Below are 20,860 nucleotides of genomic sequence, written 5' to 3' on the forward strand. Positions count from 1 at the left end.
AAGTGGGAGCTGTGACCAGACTAGGCCTAGGAACAGCACTGAGCATAGTGTACAAGATGCAAAATGTCTACCACAATTTAACTTCTTCAGCTTTTTTTTTTTTTTTTTTTTTTTGGAGTCAGGGTCTCTCTATGTAGTCTTGGACTCAATCTTTAGGCCAGGCTGGCCTCGAACTCATGGAGATCTATCTGCCTCCCAGGTGCTAGGATTAAAGACGTGTGCTAAGATGCTCAACTACAACTTTTTATCCTGCATAATTTTATTGAGATTTCTTTTTATCATGTACCTCAAAACTTGCCATGACTGGTGGCACTATCTACCTGTGCTGGTGTTATTACAGAATACTGCGTGAAGACTGATGAATTGGAGGAGATAGTAGAATCATAACAGCATCCCGTGACCTTAATTTAGCTTTATATCTAGACCTAATTCTTCTGATCTCCCTACAATCAGTCCCCCTACTTGTTCCCCTGAAGTAAAATTATAATGAGGATGTAATTTCTTTAGTCTCCCTTTCAAAGAGGCGGTGATGGAGAAAAGTGTCATAGGACAGATTAGAACCCATGAAGTTGGAAAAAGAAGGCCAGAACAATAGCAAGCAGCCCCAGGACCTTGATCAGGAAAGACACTGGGGCACTAGCTGAGGGCTCGAGAGTGCGAGTCTTTAAGGGCTTCAGGATCCGCTGTTTCTGGGTGAGGATGGCATTCCTGGCTCCTTCCCACTGCCCAGGTCCAACTAGGCGGTACTGGTAGGAATTGCAGGGTCCGAAGTAGAGTTTCACAGCCAGTTTAGGGTCTTTGAAAAGGAGAGAGATGAAGTCCGGCTTCGCACCTATCTCCAAGGCGAGTTCATCCAGGTAGTCAATGTAATTGGTCTGCAGAATCTGGCTCTGGCTTTTCCCAAACCTTGATGGAGTAAATAAAATAAAATGATTCATAAAATGCTCTAAGGTGTACCTTAATATGAGGCACACAATAGCGGTTTAAGCAATAATGGGTGACTGAAGACATGGGTTTTGAATGAATCTCTGGGAGGCTCCATCAGAAGGCTTGTATCTCAGATTGATGGGTAGCCCACAAAATCATTTGACAAATTGATGGAGACTCCAGAAATGTAATGATACTGAAATGGCGACTGTTATTTGTCACTTATTAGGCTGCTGTAAGTGCCCAAGTAAGAATGTATGACTGAGGTATTGATGCAAATGCTCGTGAGATGGCAGAGAGATAATGTCTTCCTTCGAAGGGATGCATAGTATTCCCTCGTTACACTGCTAGAGTACCCTGTAGTCCGGCTGACATCTAGTAGATCCTTAATGTATGTTAGATGAACTAGAACTTGCACATGAGATAATTCCTTATGTCTGCAAGGCAAGTCAGCTTTCCAACGGTACCACCTGATTACAGCCAAGCTCTGTCCCACCTCAACAAAAATGACAAACCCAAGAAGGTTTGAGAGTGCCTCAGGCTACCGTCACCACCACTGCCAGCACTGCCCCATGACGTTCACGGAGTGTGGGTGGCCTGAAAGGATATAGAATCTCCCATGGGCATCCTAGAAGACAGAAATGAGGAAAGATGTTCTGACTTGGCACTCTTGCTTTTTCGAGTAATGGGTTCTTAACCTCGGATGTCTGAGAACCAAATGAAGGATCATCAATTTACAAAGTGCCAGTCTCATCTGTGGAACGTTTGACTCATAGGTTTGGACTGGGCCGTGTCCTAGGACTGCACCTTTAATAGCTGAGTCTCACAGGCAGCCAGGTCCTGGTGTTTTGTGACTCACTGCTCCATGTAGACCTTGTTATAAGGAAAGTGCTTACAGGTCAATTCTTCTCTCATTTCTTTCAGCAATGTCTGCCATCATAGACGTCTCCGAAGGCAAGCGACACACGCCTAGGAAACAAAAGCAACAAAATTTGGTTTGAATAGTGAGTTTGGTTCCATGTCGTTGATTTGTGTGGTAGTTGTTTTCTAAAGTTACGTTTGGGTCATTTAGTTGTCGTACCACGCAGGACCTCTGCACTTCTGAACGGCAGGGGTGAGAGCTCCACAGAGCGAGCATAGCCAATGGCACAGGCTATTGAATTGGGGAAGCCAGAAAGGGGCTCTGGTGGGGGTGGGTTCTATTCTGGTAGTGGCAGGATGAGTAGAAGAGTTTCGTGAATGAGTAACAAGATTAGGTTTGCCCTTTGGAAGGATCCGTCTGGCTCCTTGATTTAAAAAAGAGGGTTTACTATTAGGGAAACTAGGTAAAAGGCTGTTGAAGGAAATCTGGTAAGAGATGAGAGTGGCCCCTACTGCTGAGGGCAGTGTGACTAGATAAAACAGTGTGGTGATATTCTCTCTCTCTCTCTCTCTCTCTCTCTCTCTCTCTCTCTCTCTCTCTCTCTCTCTCTCTCCCTCCCTCCCTCCCTCCCCCTCTCTCTTTCTCTTTCTCTCTCCCCTTCCCTCTCCCTTTTCTCCATCCTTCTATCCCTCTCTCTCTTCTTCCCTCCCTCCATCTCTCTTTGTCTTCCTCCCTTCCTCCTTCCTCCCTCTTTCTTTCTCCCTCCCTCCCCCTCTCCCTCTCTCCCCCTCTATCTCTCTATCTCTCTATCTCTATCTCTCTCTGTGTCTCAGCCTATCTCCCATGCTCAAGTGTCCTGCAGGTTCATTTGGGACAGATGGCCGGGCATCTAGCATCTCAGACTTTAGTAGCCCAAAGCTGAGTTTGCCCCTGAGACCCTCCTGTCTCTATTCTCAGTCACAGCCAGTCTCCAGTGCCAGGTCCATGGTTCTTCTCCTTTCCTGTGTTGAACCACAGAGCATGCTCTGGGGTCTTTATCCCTGCCAGTTTCTAACACGTTTGTTTTACTCCGTGTTTGTTTTGTTGCCTCCCAGCTCTGGCCCGACCACGTCGTACTTTACACAGGTGAGTGCTGGGCTTTCTCCGTGGTCTTTGAGTCTCTGTCCCTGAGTATTAAATCTGTGTTCCCAACTCCTGATGGAATTACCTTAAATGTAAAGAAGATACTTCCTATTCTTCCAGTATAAGCCCCTCCCTGGTGCCTCTGACTTAAGAGCTTTCTAAGATTCAGGTTCCAGGTTTTCAGGGCTGACTTAATCTGTATGGCTCCCTAAGGACCATCTAGATAGTTCTTGGGCACACTCAACTTGGGAAGAACTGATTCTTTTCCCTTTCTTTTTTCCTTCCTTCCTTCCTTCCTTCCCTCCTCCTCCTCTTCTCCCTCCTCCTCCTCCTCCTTCTCTTCCTCCTCCTCCTTCTTCCTTCTTCCTTCCCGTTTTACCCCTTTTCTTCTTTATTTTCAAGAAAGTCTTTCTAGAAGCCCTAGCTGGATTGAATTTGCTACGTAGCTCAGGCTGCCTTTGAACTCTCATCCATCCTCCTGCCTCTGGAGTGCTGAAATTATAGGCCTAGAACCCCTTGAGAGGTAGAAGCATGTGATCTGGAGTTCAAGGAAAGCCTTGGCTACATAGCAATTCTGAGGACAGCCTTGGTTATAATAGATTCCTTTTCACCCCCATTCTACAAAAAAGAAGCAAAACCAAAACCCATACCAACAAACTATAACTATAACTATATATATATAATTTTTATAATTCTGAATCCTTAACACAGTATACAAAACCTTTGTGTCCACCAGTTCTTCTCTAAGATTAACCTCTCATTCCCTCCCACCTCCAGCAATGTGGGGCTTGAAGTTCCCCGCAGGTATCCTGCCTCTGTGAATTTCGCTCAGGAAATTCCTTTTCTGGATCTGTGAAGCTCAGACACCAGGAAGCTTTCCCAGACCTCGCGCATTCTGACCGGACCAAGCTCCGGTCTCTTCTGTGGTATGCGTTCTACCACAAAGTGCCTGTCAAGTTATTAAAACGACTTGTTTAAATTTCTTTCTGACTCACTAGATCTCAGCACAGGCTAGGTGTCAAATGAGACTTTTGTTGAATAGAATTGAAGCCCCCAAACGGGAGAAAAATTAGCCTTTTAAGGAAGGTGAAGTGTTGTACAGATGCCCTTTTGAAAACATTTAAAACCTTATCCCAATGAGATTGCTCAGTGGGTAGAGCCATACTAAGGCGCAGGCAAACTGAGATCTACCTCCGTGTTCCACAAGGTGGCAGCAGAGAGACAACTCCCCAGAGAATAGCTGTCCTTTGGTCTCCCCATCCACCCGTCTTTTACACACACACACACACACACACACACACACACACACACACACACACACACACACACACACACACACAAATATAATTTTTAAAATTAAGAAAAAAATGTAAAAATTCTGCTGTGTTTAGCAGCTCACTCACCTTTGAAGACTCTTGTCGCCCACCGCGCCTGAAGCTCTACGGTTGGGAAGATGGAGCCCAGAGGCTGAATGAGACCTATGCACGCAAGGGTTGGCTTCTCCAGCCGAGGGGGGAACATGGCTTTGTACAGCGAGACCTTATTGTCCTCTACTTTAATAAGCGAGTCTTCCAGGAAAGGAAAAGAGAACGTATACCCTGTGGCAAAGACAATGACATCCACGTCTTCCTCCACTGTGCCATCCTCGAAGACCACAGCTGTCTCCGTGAGCTCCTTTACCCGTGTTTTTACTTTGATGGCTCCGTACAGCAGGCGGCTGGGAAGGTCGTCGTTTAATACAGGTTCTTTCATAAGGTATCTAAGGCACACAGGAAAGAACGCATTCAGAGGGGTCACTGACAGTTTTAGGGGTGGCGCTAAAAATTTTGGGGATTTTCAAATAGCCAGGAAACTCCAACTCAACTAGTTTGCTGGCCCCAAACTGTGTTGTTGGACTCATTCTAATCTTGACAATCTCAAGTAGATGGTAAAAGCACTATCAATCCGAAGGTGGAAGCCGCTCCAGGGGCTTAAATGTGATGCCCGCAGCTACTGTTAACCTTTGAATGTGCTGGTAATTATTGCCCTTTTTATGTTATGTAGTTTTCATTATTTGTAGCTTCATTTAATCTCTACCTGATAGTAAATAAGGGAAATCGGACTGCATTAGCAATGAGACCTACTATGGGGCCAGTGTGAAAACCAATGCATAAAATGAAATTTGCTGATAATTACTCAACTCAATATCCATAGGAACCCTGCTTGTGGTGGAGCAAAGTCTGCTTGTAATCCTGGAGTTCTTGGTTTGTAAGTCATCTCTCTCTCTCTCTCTCTCTCTCTCTCTCTCTCTCTCTCTCTCTCTCTCTCTCATAGATACTGGACTCATCATTCAGCGTAATGGAGGCATCTATGGCAAGACTCTCAGTTATCTTCCCATCCTCAAGGGAAGGAGACTGCTATCAATTGAAGAAGGTAAACATCAACAATGCTTATTTTGATATTAGCAAATATTTGTCTTCTGGCTACCAGAGAGAGATATGTTCCCATGGGAACAGCCTTCAGGGAACACGGGCGTGGCAGAGGTTGACCTATCAGATGGAAGCTGTCTTTTCCCAGCTCTGAGAGGATCACCTGACTCGGATGGTCTGAGCATTAGAAAGCTCGTCCAATCAATCCCAACCCCGAGTTCTGGAGCAGCTAAGCCTCTATCCCAGCTTCATAAATGTGTGGATTTTTTTGTTTTTGTTTTTGTTTGTTTGTTTTGACACAGTACAAATGTGGAATTAAAACTCCAGGACCAATCCAATTACACATACTACTGGCTTACAGCTTGAGCTGCCATAGCAAATAGGACCTTGGCAAAGGCAGGCAACATCAGGTAGCCTTGGCTGTGATGAGTGTACCACAAAAAGACAAGTAGCCGTACTTGTTCTGAGGCACCAGGCCATAATTCTCATGGTTGAACCATCGATTCATCTGTCGTTCCATCATCCACTTGACGACCGTGCGGGGCAGGACATTCCGGAGCATGGAGCTAAATCTAGTGTGGAACACCATGTCCCAAGGGTAGCCATCTTCAGAGATTCGGCTCATGACCCAGGAACCATGTCTGGTGCTGACAAACACCTGGTGAGCAGAAATTTAAACAGCAGGTGAAGTTACCGGGCTTTGACCAGCTGATATGAAAGGTGTTTGGTGGCACAGTTGGCTAAGTTCTATTTACTGTGTTAATTTGTGGGCAGTGTGTGTGTGTGAGTGTGTGAAGGTGTGTGTGTGTGTGTGTGTGTGTGTGTGTGTGTGTGTGTGTGTGTAAGAGGTCAGAGGCCAATCTTGAGTATCATTTTCATTGTTATCCATCTTGGTTCTCCCCCTCCCGCCCTTTTTTTTTGAGACAGGATTCTCATTGGCCTGGAGCTCACCAATTAGGCTAGGCTGGCTGTCCAGTGTCCAGGAATCTGCCTCCATTTGCCTCCCCAGCTCAGGAAGCCTGTGCCACCAATCCTAGTTCTTTTGTTTCCCTCCTTCACTCCCTCCCTTTCCCCTCCCTCTCTCCCTTCTTCCCTTCTTTTTTCTCATTTTCATTGTTTAATAGTCTCATATATTTATATAATAATGGCTTATAGTCATTTCCTTCCCCCACTTCCCTCTCTAGTTCTGGAGGTTGAGCCCAAGTCCCTCCTGCTTGTGAAGAAGTCATTTTATCTATGGAGCTATTGTCCCAGCCCCCAGGTTCCATTTTAAAAGTCTTTGACTTCAAAGTGAGGTCGTCCTAGTTCTTTCTTTTCTCTTTAGCAGCTATGTCCTGACAAGGGCTACCCGGTAACTTGTACTGATAGAGGTCCAAAATCACTGACCTGAGTATGTGAAGTGCCCTCGGATGGCTCTTTACTTGGCTGACAGCAAAGGTAGCTTAGTTTTGAATCTATCTATCTATCTATCTATCTATCTATATCTATCTGTCTATCTATCATCTATCTAACATATCTGTCATTTATCCAAAATCTATCATCTGACATATATATCTACCTATCATATCTATCATGTATGTCTATTATCTATCTATAATCAATCTATGAATCTCTGTATCTAGGGATCTGTCTGTCTATCTATCTATCTATCTTTCTGAGACAAGCTATTTCATTGGACTAGAGCTTGCCGAGTAGATAGGCCCTGGTAACAAGCCTGTGGTACCTACCTGTGTCTATGTCCCCAACACTGTGTGCTATCATGCATGATTTTTAAAAAACATAGGTCCTCATGGTTGTGCACTAAACACCTTTGTAACTGAGTTATCTCCTGGCCCTTGCACTAAATTTCTAAAAGTCAGTATTTACAAGATTAACAGAAGAGACCATGCATGATGATATGTGCCTTTGATTCCTGCACTCAGAGGCAGGCAGATCTCTGAGTTTGAGGCAGCCTGGTCTATAGAGCAAGGTCCAGGACAGCCAGGGCTGCACAGAGAAACATCAAACAAACAAAGAAAAATTAACAGGCCATTTTCTCATTAGGTCCCTTGGGTAAAAATTAGGCCTTCAACAGGAAGACTAACAGAGTCAACTAGCCTGGACCATTGAGGGCTCTCAGAGACTGAAACGCCAACGAAAGAGCACACACAGGCTGGACCTAGGCCTCCCCACATATATGTAGCACATGTGGTTCCCCCAACAACTGGAGTGGGGGCTGTCCCAAAAGCTGTTGCCTATGTGTGGATTCTGTTCCCTAACTGGGCTGCCTTGTCTGGCCTCCGTGGGAGGCCCTGCAGACACTTGATCGGCAGGGTAGGGGGATGGCTAGGGGGGCCTTCACTCCCTTAGATTAAAAAGTGATGGGTGCAACTGTGTGAGGTGAGGACAGGGGAAGTGGGTAGTGATTGGGAGGTAAAGTGAATAAATTAATTAATGGAGACAAGGAAACAACAACAACAACAACCACAACAACAACAACAGCAACAACAAGAACAGATGTAGGCCTCTTGTACCAGGAATATCTAGTTGAAACATTTCATTTAAAAAACCATGAAGGCACCACAGCTCAGAGAAGCGGGACAGTGAGCTCTAGGATTCATGGCTGGTTAGTTGCAGAGGTGGGAGTTAGGCTCTCGCTTCTCTGCTTCTAGATTTCTTATGCTATTCCCACTGGCAGTCACCTACCTAGTAATGGACCCTTGGTGCACGCCTGGGTGCTCCAGGCATCTCCTCCCACCGTCCCTCACAGTACAAGACAAACAAAGGCATCTCACCTGCGCGGCCGTCTTACTCAGTTCAGAGGCAATGTCTGCCGCGGAGTTTCCTATTCCAACCACTAGGATGCGTTTCCCCTCAAACCCTACTGGGTGCTTGTATTGGCGGCTATGGAAATACTGGCCTTGGAACCTCTCGATACCTTCGGGAGGAAGAAGAGGTAAGCGGTGAGCTCCCAAGGAAACAATGATGACAAGTTAATTTTAATGAAACTCCACGGTTAGCTTTCTCTTCCTGGTTCTTACTTCTTCTCTTATGGAAGCCACAATAGTCAGTTATTAATCTCTAAGTGTAAATTCCATAAGAAGCACCAGGTCCATGTGAGAGGTTGGAGTGCTTGTATTCATCAATGGCAAACAAATGGCTTCGCTGTACAGAGCACAGCCTAATGCTGGTGTCTCTCTAGCTATTCTATTTTGGACAGTCTAATGACACTCTAGTTTCACATAGTAGATACATTTAAAAACTATTTTGAAATAGTGCTGTTGTAATTGCACAATGATTAGAATAGTATTTGTTATTTTGCAAAAGCGAATCAAAATGAAAAGACTCTAAAACTTAGACCTACAGATGTTGCCCAGTGAACAACTCAGTAAGCATTCGACTGGTAATCATCTGTCCTTCTCATGAGCCACTTTTATACCTCCCAGGAATATACGGCTTTATTAAAGCATTCTTCACTTTTAGTGAGGGCGGGTCTCACATGGGTCCTGGTCCTGACCCACTGTGTCATATTTTCCCGGAGGACTCTGGGAAAGTTGTTCTCTATGAAGGAAGGCGGGGACATCAGGACAGCTGGCTTTAGAGATCTTCTCTTGAGGACTTCATCTCTGCCCTACCTCAGAGCATATTTCTTTCCAGTACTTCTTTAGTAATCCTTGACAGGTAGAAAGGGCTCTAAGGATGAGCAAATTTACATGGGTTTGTCAGGAGAGAGCAATCAAGGTAGGCATATGGTTATAAGGGCCTCTCATAGACAATGAGTTTCTGTGAGAATTCTTTTGCATTTCTAGGAAAAAAAAAAACCATAAACGATGCTGGAGGAAGTTAGCCAAGCTATGTGTAAAGACTCAGAGAAACCAACAGAGATAAAGATGGTGGTCGGCATTTTTCAGCTCCCCAGCGGTATTCCAATATTACTGTCGGTCCTGTTCATAGCAGCACACCCCACCTGTCCATAAAAAATGCTCGCGAGATTCCTGGAAGCCTCCAGGCTGGGAAGCCCCACAGCCTCACCTGGAAACGACTTGAGTGGCAGGTGGGGCTGGATGTGATGGCCGCTGCAGACCATAACGGCGTCAAAGATGGCTCGCTGCTCCTTGCCATTGCTCTGAACGTACACGTCCCACTGCCCAGAAGATGCGAAATCTGGGCGTTTCTTCACACTAATGACGGTTGTCTTGACCAAACACAGAAAGCCTCATTAATGATTCTGGCAGGGGCTGCAAGTAGGGATTCCTGGAGTGTATCGTGTAACCTATTGGGTTTTCTTGAGTCCACTGCCAGTCTCTAAAGAACTTTGACAAGCGGGCTCTTCTTAGACTTTGTCAGGCAAACAGGATATCCTTAGAAGACAGGATGGATCTACCAGGAATTGGAGGGGAACCATAGGAAGTAAGACTAGACATTGCGATGGTATTTACAAGTACAGATTTCATGACGACCAGCTGTTATAAATTAATATAACACTAGCCTGGTACTTGTACAAAATTAAATTGCTAAGAATTTGCAATGTATTAAAAATAAGCCCCATTAAGGTATATTTATTCAGAACAACTTCAAATTTAACATTGCAGCATCTTTTTTTTCTTTTCTTTTCTTTTTTTTCGGACCCGGGGACCGAACCCAAGGCCTTGCGCTTGCTAGGCAAGTGCTCTACCACTGAGCTAAATCCCCAACCCCACATTGCAGCATCTTAATGATAACGCGTTTCTTTGCTGTTGTTTCTGTTCGTAGAAAGCACAGGAAATGGTAATTCCAAATGTAATACAAAATGATCTGATTATCTATCTGTCGGTGTAGATAACGTGGAGAAAAACATTAGGAAAAGTAGTTACTGCACGCACCTGAGATAAATGGAAAGTAGAAAGTGTGTTTAACCTGTCTCTATGAAGAAGAACTTAAAAAAAATACAGTTTGACACACTTTCACATATCTTTTCAAGAGAGACTAGGCTTGGTAGCAGTGATTAAAATATAGGATTAACATTATTTTTTATCATAATCGGAGTTTTCAGTGTTAATGGTTGGCTTTCCACTTCTGTTTATGTGTACCATTAAAAACATCAGGAGGCACGAGGCTACTCTTTGGGCCTAACACCATGCTTTTGGCTTTAACAAACACACCGAAGTGGGATAGTTTAATTTCTTTCATTGCCAGAGTCCCTTTTCTGTTAGAACACGAGCTGAGCGGGGGCAGAGAAAGCCACTCCCCTTCATGTACAGTACCTGAAACTGAATATATTTTAGGAGATCAAATTTCTTGGCAAAGATCCTGAAATATTCCAGGAGTTTAGAGTTGTGCAGGAAGTTGGGGAAATCCTCCGGCATTGGGAAGTCACTGAAGCAGGACATTTCTTTGCTAGTGTTGGTGATGACGGAGTGGTAGATGCTGGCTCGGCCATCTTCCACGTTTTCCTAAAAGTATCAAGTTAAAAACGAAAAAATCAGCGGTAGTGAGTCAACTCACGTCTTGCTTGTATTAAGAGTCTTCTTTCGGAATCTAAGTCTTCGGGGCCGTGAATCGCTTTCCCTGCTGTATCCTGACTAAAGACTCTGTGTGCCGAGGGGCATCGTGCGTAGCCGCGTAGCCCCTTGTTCTGGATCATGAACCTGTTTGTTGCCAACCAATACTGTTCAGTGGATGTGCTATCGGCGCTGAGTTTGTTTTTAAAAGCTTTTATTCTTTTCTCATAACTTCCTTCTGGGCTGCAGTTTGCCCTCCCTCCACCCAGAACCCCTACCCCTGTTTCTCTTCCGAGAAAAAAAAGAGCAGGCCTCTCAGGGACATCCACCAAACATGGCTTACGAGATACAGTAAGACTGGGTATAAACCGTCATATCAAGGGTGGATGAGGCAACCCAGGAGGAAAAATAGGGTCCTAAGTGTAGGTAAAAGACTTAGAGACACCCCTACTCTCACAAGAGCACTAAGCTACGCTACCACAAGGCACATGTCGAGGACTTAGCTCAGACTCGTACCGAGCCCGTGTTTACTGCTTCGATCTCTGTGAGCCCCTATGAGCCTCGCTTAGTTGATGCTGTAGCTGTGTTCTCCTGGTGTTCTCCATCCCTCTGGCTCCTATAATCTTCCCTCCTCTTCTTTGGGGTTCCCCTGGCTCTCTGCCTAGTGTTTGGCTATGGGCTATGGAGGTCCAGCCCACTGTGGATGATGGGCAGGTAGGCCTGAGCAGTTTAAGAGAGCAAGTTGAGCAAGCCAGGAAAACGCATTTCTCTATGGTCTCTGCTTCAGTTTCTGACTCCAGGATCCGGCTTTGAGCTTCTGCCTGGCTTCCCCTGAGGATGGACAGTAACCGATACATAGAAATGAACCCTTCCTCTCTGAGATGGTTTTGGTCGGAGTTTTGTCATAGAAACAGAAAAGGAGCTCAAGCACCAACTGATCCTTAAGCCTGATTTTTAATGTTCACAATTGTGCCCTGGTAAAAATTCCCATAGCCCACATGTTATGATTGAATTAATATTTTCTCCTAAAGTCATGCTTGTACAATATCCTTCATGTAAATTTATGTAAATAGCCAAGACCTAAGATCAGAGCCTATAAATCAACTTATGACCAGAGAGGCTTTTATTAGAAAATTTAAATAATGGTACCCAAGAACTCTTCAGAAGATGCTTCTGTGTTTACAAAGACTAAGCTATTAATCCAGGAAAGTAGTAATCGCTATTTGACTATGCACTAGGGTGGCTGTAAAGACCGTAGTTTGCAGAACTCGTTAACGGGACGAGATCACTTACTTAGTCTTGCTTTTGCCTGGGGCCGTCATCTCTCATGCAGAGAAGTTTAAAAGGAAAAATGAAACATTCACTTGCAATCCAACCAGCATTTTAAATCAAGTGTGCATGTTCCTTCCTTGTAATTTTTGTTAGTAAAATATTATCCCTTGCCTTCCAAGTCTTTCAGCTGCTTAGTTTTGGGCACCATTGTACATGGTCATCTGGGATGAATATGGACCCCAGAGGTTACTGCCTGAGATACATAAATGAACGTTAAGCCAGCCACAGGTAGATAGCAAGACTCCATCTCAAAAAAAAAAAAATAGTATACATAAAGAAATAAAGCCAAAGAAAACAAAAGAGGTAACCAGGACTAGAAGAAAATGAGCTTAGTTTTCCGAGTTAGATGTGGGCATCAACACATCTTTCTCTTCAAAGACAAAAGTCTGGGCCAGGGATGGAAGAGGTGCTCCATTGTCGGGTCCATTGTTCTGAAGGATGCCTTTAATCCTCAACATTGATACTCTCAGAACTTACTGTGGCGTTGAAGGTTAATGGGGGTATCAGTCACTCTGCTGATGAAAAAGAACTGGTAGAGAAACCCTCCATTACACATGGATGTTCCACAAGAGAGGCTACGCTTGATCTAGGTGAGTTACAAAAAGAACAAGCTGAGTAGAAAGTACTCTGCATTATGGGGCCTCACTGGGTCTTAACATCAGGGTCGTCTTCAATGTATACTCACTGTCAGGGTAGACATTGAAACGTTCAGAATTCTCGCTAAATGTGGATTTGTTTATAAATATCCTCCTTCCTTACCCCCTCTTCTTCTTTCTTCCTTCTCATTTATTCATTTTTCTATTCTCTTGTGCCTACAATAGGACTTTCCCCATGAGCTGTGTGTTTATTTTTTCTGGACTAGAATCTTAACTTGAATAATAACCCTGTCCCAGTTGTAGGTGGCGAGGGGAAAGATGTCCAGAGCAGAGTATGAAGCTTTTAGAGTATGCTGGTCTCTAGACAGACAGCATTTACAGTGGTCCTATTGGGAACTACCTGTGTGTATACAATTCAAAAATGTGTTATAGTAGAATGAAGTGTTTTTTCTGACTTACACAAAGGGACACAATGATTTGAACTTTATTTTCAAATGCCAGCTTCAAATTGCGTAACACTACAGTCATATCGTTATATAAACTTTTTTTTTTCTGGTTGTTTGATCATTGAACACAATGTCCTTGGCAAGACTGAATATTTGGGGTTTCTTGGCCACCAAGGTCTTAAAATAGGAAATATTTCATTAAGCAGAGGAATGTGTTTCTCCTCCACTCCCCCCACACCTCTCAGGACTACAGAATTTTGAGTAGTGAGGAGTAAACAGTAAGGATCCTGTGAAGACGCTGACAAGGCTGATCCCACTGCCTCCCCTAATGCTTCTGCAAAGACAGACACGTTACACAATTCAGTTTCTTCATGTTTCCCTGTAAAGTGGGATTGGTCAATGATGCAAACTTTAAACAGTTGTTTCAAGGTTTACAGAGATTAGATAAAGTGCGTAGCCCAATGTCTGCCTCCAAATATGCGATCAGTCAATGTTTGCCTCTCTCACTATTGTTAACAGACCACGAGAGTGAACTTTGCCAAGGCAGAAATACATCACTCATCTGAACTAGGAGTGTTTGTAGCACAGTAGCCAAAACATTAGGACTTTTCCAAGAATGGGCGCACTGCATAGAACTTATCTCTGTCGGGTATAGCTTTAAAGGAGGGTTCGAGGGTGAGAAGACCTCATTCTGATTTTTTGGGTCCTAACACAGATTTTAAAGTCAGGCTGAAATGGTCTTTTGGAAGGTTCGCTTATACATATTTCCACCAAACTGCAATGGTAGCCCAGTCTTTTTCTGAGAAGAAGGCAATAATCTTTCCTGTAGACTTGATTGGTAGAAGCAGTTCTTTTGTTTGTTGTTTTGTTTTTTTGTTTTGACAAAAGCAATGTCTGGTTGGGAGCAGTAGAATGCTTATTTCATATGTCTAAAGCCCCATGACTCTTTTGCAAGCCCCACCCCAACCCCCATTTCTCCACCACTGCTCCCCTCATCCCCCCACCTCCACCAAATTCTTTGTAAGTGCTTCCTCATACATTTAGTTGGCTGAAGTAGAAGTCTATGCATTTGGGTAAATGTAGATAAAATTTTGGCACAATTTTCATAGTCATGAAGCGACAATGATTAATACTGACTTAATAAACAGGTACTTATCAAGTGCTTATCTTGGTCAGACTGGAGCTGGGGGTTGGGGACAGGAAGTAAACAATACAAGAATAGTTTCTGTCTTTGTAGAGCTCATTACTGTATTGAATTAAAACGCATCTGGAGCTTGGAGCTGTAAAAGTGAAGATGGAGGAGGAGGAGAGGTTTTCCTCTCTGCTAGGTAAAGACACAGAAAGTCCTCCAAGTGGTGAATTTTGACCCCGTGTTTAGTATTTACAGAGATGAGTGTGGCGCATGGTGATATTTATACAAAAATAAAAATAGTCTGACTCCCTTACCAGTAGTATTTGCTGTAGTTTATTTGTTTAAGATAAATAAAAAACTTTTTTGTTAAAGGATATTGCTAATTTATACTGTTCAGCATTCCCTAAAACCATACAGCGGAGCTGAGTGAATTCAGCAAGAATTGTTTTTTTTTTTTTTTTTTTCTTTTTTCTTTTTTCTTTTTTTTGGAGCTGGGGACCGAGGGCCTTGCGCTTCCTAGGCAAGCACCACTGAGCTAAATCCCCAACCCCAAGAATTGGTTTTAAATTTATCATCTTTTGATCATGGGTTGGGCTGGGAGTTTGTCTTTGACTCTGGTAAAATGAAGAGGTGTTAAAATCCAAAGCAGGATGACCACCAAGGTGAACTGTAACTATGAAATGCAGGAGGATGACTACCAAGGTGAACTGTAACCATATAATGCAGGAGGATGACTACCAAGGTGGACTGTAACTCTGAAATGCAGGAGGATGACCACCAAGGTGAACTGTAACTCTGAAATGCAGGAGGATGACTACCAAGGTGAACTGTAACCATATAATGCAGGAGGATGACTACCAAGGTGAACTGTAACTATGTAATGCAGGAGGATGACTACCAAAGTGAACTGTAACTATGTGATGCAGGAGGATGACTACCAAGGTGAACTGTAACTCCTCAAGGCAGGGGCATGATCACAGCAAAGACTGTGTATTTCTGTTTTTAGCAATGTCTAGAAGGAATCAAGCAGTCAGCACGTTGGCCGAAAGAACAAAAGAGTGAATGGTGTCAGCCACTAGCATTCCTCAGTCTTTATAAAAGGAGCTTGATTGTACCGAATAGACATCAAGTAGCCTAAATGGATTAAAAAATAGACTTTCGATAGCATACTATAAATGTCTTTGTATCTTCTGCATTAAAACATTATTTTTTTGTTTTGTCCTCTCTGAGGAACTGGGGATTAAGCTCAGGTACCTATACCTCTAAGCACATACATGGGATATATACTAGGATATATCCGTAGTCTGTTTTTAAAATTTTTAATTCTGAAACCGGGTCTCAGTAAGTTGCCCATGCAGACCTTACATCAGCCGGCCTCTCAGGTAGTTGAGCTCGTAGGCTTACACTACCAGGTCTGGGCTTAAAAACATGTTGGTTGATTGTTTTGTTTCATTTTTTTCCCCTCACTGTATGCTATAACTTTCTTCTAGTCTATGCATGCAAACACCACTTCTTCAAAACCGTTAGGGAGAGTCAAAGTATATTTCAGCCAACTGTGACAGGGCCTGTTAGTGCTACATATCTGACGGTCTGGAGAGATACACGTGTATTATGTTAAACATGATTCTGCAGTCATTAGGATGCAGATGCCTCTTACGTTGCATCATGCTCGGAGAAGTTTAGCTAAGAGAATTTTGCGTTTAACAAGGCTGCCATCTCTTCCGGAAGGGACATGGAAGAGTCTCATTAATGTTATGTCCTATGTGAACAGAATGGACTATTAAAAGGGCAGATGCCTAAAATAGAGGGAAGGCTGCAATGGACACAAGCAGTAACATGCTTGGGTCAGTGTAGAGGCGCACCAAATTGCAAACCTCATTTGGGAGATACTCCAGGTGCCCACTTTATATTTTTATCTTTTTATGATCAATATTCTGTTTGTTTCCTTAGAGACAGGGAATCACCATGTACCCTGGGCTGGACTCACCTTTTTGATATAGCCCAGGGTAGCCTTGAACTGGATATCCTTGTGCCTTAACCTCCTAAGTGTAGGGAGTACAGATGCGGCTTATCATGCCTGGCCTTGCGTTCAATATGTCCATCAAGAACTTTGACGGAGATAAATGCAGATGATGGTGTTTGTGTACACACAAATGCGGGTGGTGTAGCAAAGATGACAAATGATTGAAATCTCAACTAGAATTTCTTGTCCGAGGCCAGGCAAGCTAAATAATGTTTAATATTTATAGGTATGAATTTTTTTCCAACAGGGTTAGAAATCTACTTTACAGGGACAGGAAAATAATGGCTTGCGCTGTCAGTTGATCAAATGGAAAGGACCCCAGGGTTTTATTTAATTCCAAACTCAAGACGACTCATCGACATGTTGAATGCTTCCACCAATACAAGAGGAAGCGCGATGTGCTGGCGAGCCTGCTTATGTTTGCTCCCAGTGCTGCCGCTGATTGGGCGTCTTACATCCCTTACCAGCCAGTCGCAAAGGTGAGATGAGTATCTTTGGCTTAATGGTTAAAGTGGGCTTAACAATAAACAATGTGGGAGGCTGCTGTGAATACAATCATTAAGTAATCTATATGAAAATAGCTATGCAAACAGCCTTTCGTTTTGTAAATGCTGACCCTGTAGCATTCCGTTTAGTACGGCCTGTGGTAGCCATGTGACATTCAACGTAAATCATGGTGGCGAGACTCAGGTTGTTGAGTGCAGATTTGTTGAAGTGACTGTGTCTGCCTCATTGTTTAATGCTTACTGCAGGGTCTGGCGTCTTTCTGACTTTGAAATAGGTATGTTTGAAGAAATCGATCAATGTGGAAGATTAGAGCTCGGGAGAGTCACGTGTTAAGAGATGGTCATATTTTACGCTGATTGTAGACAGAAGACGGACTAAGACTAAGATGGAAAGAAACATGTAGACTATTACCTGAGGCGCTGCTAGGAGAGAGATCTCTCCATAAAAATTCCGATCAGAAATCGGTATATATTAGTAATTTCCCTGTGACAGGGCATCAGAAGCAGAATAAATTAATGACTGCAGGAAGATAATGTTTTGTTTGTTTTTGTTTCTTTCATTGTTTCTTGCAACTCTTCAGTAAGTGTGGGCCTAAGGAATCACTCAGACATTTCATTTTTGTTCTTTTCTTTCAACTGGGTTACCTGAGGCCAAGCTGTTTATTGCAAAACTTAGCTTCCTATTCAGCCATCAGTGAGGAGAATTGTAAGATCTACTCCTAAAGACAAGAAGAAAAATAATGCACGCCACGCACTTCTTTGCTGGAAGAAATGCTAAAAATATTTAATTAATAACCGTGCCTGTATCCCAAAGGTGACACCAGGAGGCGCTAGAGACCCTTCTGGAAGAATTCAGTTCCACCTAAGCCAGGCAAAGGACATAGACTTGCATTTATTTTTGCTTTTGTTTTTTAAGTTAGCTCTTCATGCGATCTCAAAGGACTCTATGTCAATATGGGACTCAGTTATTAATTTCCCTTAGAGCCAGTTCTGGACAGTGTAACTCAGGAGCAGTATCCTGGGTATGAGCATGGAAGCCCAAAGCATCCTTTCCAGAATCTTCTCCTCTTGGAAGTCCAGTTTCCTGGTGTCCAAGATGATTATGGGGTCCCAGTGTCAGCCTGTACAATTTTGCTTAGCATTTCTCTCTGAAGAAAGGATGCCTTTGAAAGGAGAAAATTATTTATCTTCCTCTATTGGATGTAATCTTAGAGGGTTGGCGTGTGACATTGTTATAGGTGCTAGGAACTTAGGTATTTCACTTTACCCAATAAGGATCTAATTCATTCCTATTTTAATCTATTTTTTCCAAAAAGGTATAAGAAACTGTCTCTGTTTCTGAAGCATGATACTCTGGAATAGGGTCCTGAAAAACGTCATGGGGGAGGAGCCACCTCCCTCTAATGCATCAAAAATCACATTGTTGATAGATCATTGTTTACTTCCTGTCCCCAACCCCCAGCTCCAGTCTGACCAAGATAAGCACTTGATAAGTACCTGTTTATTAAGTCAGTATTAATCATTGTCGCTTCTCTGTCTAATAAATTAATAAAGAATAAGCAACAATTTTGGCTTAGATATTAAGTGTTACAAATTAAATCTGTTACAGGCCACTGAAAGGAGTCATTGGGTAAAACTCTTAAAGCACAAGCCCAGTGATGAGAATTCAAACCCCACACCCCACGTCAAGATGGAAGGAAAGAACCAATTCTAGAAAGTTGTCCTCTGATCTTCACATGCATGCTGTGGCCCTGGAGTACCCAAGCTCACCTCTCTCTCTCTCTCTCTCTGTCTCTGTCTCTCTCTCTCTCTCTCTCTCTCTCTCACATACACGCACACACACACACACACACACACACACACACATGCACATGCATGCACAGTCATGGATGTACACACATACATAATAAATGGCCGCATATGCAATAACAATAAATAAAAGCTAAATTTGTTACATTTAAACTTATTTAGACACAGAAGAAAATCCTGTGTGTAAGCCGACATTGGAGAAGATAGTTATCAATTAAGACAGGAATGATCGATCATATATTACTTTCTTGGGAAAAGTTGTAATTCCAGCAACCCATGATTATTATTAATGCGATTTATTTCTATGAAGCCAACTCATCTCATATAAAGGTCAATTTCTCCATCACGAACTCTGTCTACACAGTTGGATCAATACGTTTTCATTTGTCACCCATGCACCATTTGCCAAGCTGTTTCATTATCATGGGGTTCATGTGGGACTTGCATGGATCTCCTCAGGAGATTTTGATTATATATAGAGACAGCCCTCTCTAGTGGCGGGGCTCTAGGTGTGTGCTTCCATTCAGGAGGGAATGCCAATATTTTCATCCACAGACCCCAAGTCTTTAAAGTTGTCTGTGAATCTGTTGAATAATAGCTAGTATTAAGAAAAATTAGGTTGACTAAACAGAATGACTTTATTTAATAGAAAATACCCAATAAAGAGGATCATCACAGCAGTTATACTAGAATATAACCCAAAAAGCCCAGTACACAAACACAGCTTATTTTTCAGGGAAAAATAAAGTCAGAAGTGATAAGGACCCATTCTCTGAAGAAGCACTTTGCTTACTGATTAGAGCTGACGTCATAAATATTTACTTCTGTTTTATAAAGTGTTCTCTAATATTAGCATCTTACCGACTTGGTATATCAGAAAATGACAGAAACATGGGCTATTTTGCAATAGCTGGATTTTAAAGAGAAGGTTCCTTACGTCCCTGAATTGATCACCCGGGTTGGCACAGCATTGACCTGGGAGAGGGGCCAGCCCGAGTTCATTTCCTGGTTAGCTGCATAAGTAAATAAAAATAAAATTGGATCAGAGCTGCTTAAGACATCTTAAGGATGTCTTAAGGCCCATCAGCCTCCTTGTGATTTCAGCATGGCCTATTCTGAGGTAAGAAAAGTCTCACTTACTTTGAACCTCCACAGTCCTCCGATATCCTCAGTCCTTTCAAAGCAGGTGGGATCCAGACCCTCGTCCACGCAGCACTTTAGAGAGATCAGGCCACTGACCCCTGCTCCAATCACCGCAACCTTCTTCGCCATGGTCCCCTGTCAATGAGTTGACCAGTCATTACTGCTTAACAAGGACAAAAGTAAGAGAATCCTACCGTGTGGCCAGGCAACTGATTTCCACACGACGGGTGGTAACTTCGTGAGCAGCACTAACTGAATAAAACGCCTCACTAATCAAATCTTCACTCTTCCTCCCCTTAAGAGAAACTTGTCTGGTCGTATGACCTTCATTGTAAACTTGTTTACAATGTCTTGGCTTAATATTAAAAAGGAATCCGCTCGAGCAAGCCAAGCTATTCAACAAAGCAGTCCCGGGTTGTGAGCCAGAGCTGGTCCTGTTCTCTAGAGTTCCAGAGAACTTCTTTCTCAGCTTCTTTCCCCTGCCTTCATCCTTACCTTTATTTGTGCTTTTTAGCACTGTCCTCTCTCCCTTTGGCAGAGGAGTTTCCCCTGAGGGTTGTGTGCAGAGAGATGGGAGTTTTTAAGAGATGGAATAGGCTGTGAGAAGTGGGAGGAGCCTTCCTCTTGCTTGAGCACTCTGCCAGCTGAACCTCTAAGGACTTTATTAGTACTGAAATTAAGCAAGAGATCACTTCCTAAGGTCAAGAACACTGAACACACAGCGTTAGGATGGTCTAACAACGACGTTTATCATCCATGTAGCAAATGTGAGTTAACCAATCGAAAAGAATGGATAAATAAAAAGAAGTTAAAACCACCCCTATCATCACCACCCAGAGATACCTATAACCACCACCGAGGACATTTGGCAACTTAGTCCACCCATATATTCTATGTGCCTATGCATACACTTCTGCACGGAGGTGGAGACCCGAGTTTGACATGAGTGTTTTCTTCAATTACTATTTACTTAATTCTTTGAGACAGGGTCTCTCACTAGCCCTGGAGCTCAGGAATTCCATCCAGACATTCTGGATGGTGTGCCCCAGGGATCCTCTTATCCTCAGTTTCCTGGTGCTTGATTCCAGATGCATG

The 20,860-nt window shown here is 43.3% G+C and overlaps 1 protein-coding gene across 1 annotated transcript; it reads right to left on the reverse strand.

Annotated features, from left to right (window-relative positions):
• Positions 1 to 241: 241 nt before the first annotated feature.
• Positions 242 to 19,896, reverse strand: Fmo2 (flavin containing dimethylaniline monoxygenase 2). Its single transcript, XM_032914969.1, has 8 exons — positions 19,763 to 19,896; positions 10,542 to 10,730; positions 9,331 to 9,493; positions 8,094 to 8,236; positions 5,778 to 5,977; positions 4,315 to 4,670; positions 1,824 to 1,896; positions 242 to 906 (listed from the first exon to the last, which is right to left on the reverse strand). The coding sequence occupies exons 1-8, from the start codon at positions 19,892 to 19,894 to the stop codon at positions 555 to 557; spliced, it is 1,608 nt and encodes a 535-aa protein (XP_032770860.1). The 5' UTR covers positions 19,895 to 19,896; the 3' UTR covers positions 242 to 554.
• Between the last annotated feature and the right edge of the window lie 964 nt (positions 19,897 to 20,860).

Source organism: Rattus rattus, chromosome 10, assembly GCF_011064425.1.
Source record: "Rattus rattus isolate New Zealand chromosome 10, Rrattus_CSIRO_v1, whole genome shotgun sequence".
NCBI lineage: Eukaryota > Metazoa > Chordata > Mammalia > Rodentia > Muridae > Rattus > Rattus rattus.

What these genes read in the sequence shown, in the direction of transcription:
- Fmo2 (XM_032914969.1), bottom strand. Translation starts at nt 19,894, where the DNA reads ATGGCGAAGAAGGTTGCGGTGATTGGAGCAGGGGTCAGTGGCCTGATC. An exon ending in GAGGACTGTGGAGGTTCAAA is followed by an intron (nt 10,731 to 19,762) that starts GTAAGTGAGACT and finishes TGATACTTTTAG; the next exon opens with GAAAACGTGGAAGATGGCCG. An exon ending in GCCACTCAAGTCGTTTCCAG is followed by an intron (nt 8,237 to 9,330) that starts GTGAGGCTGTGG and finishes TTCCTCCCGAAG; the next exon opens with GTATCGAGAGGTTCCAAGGC.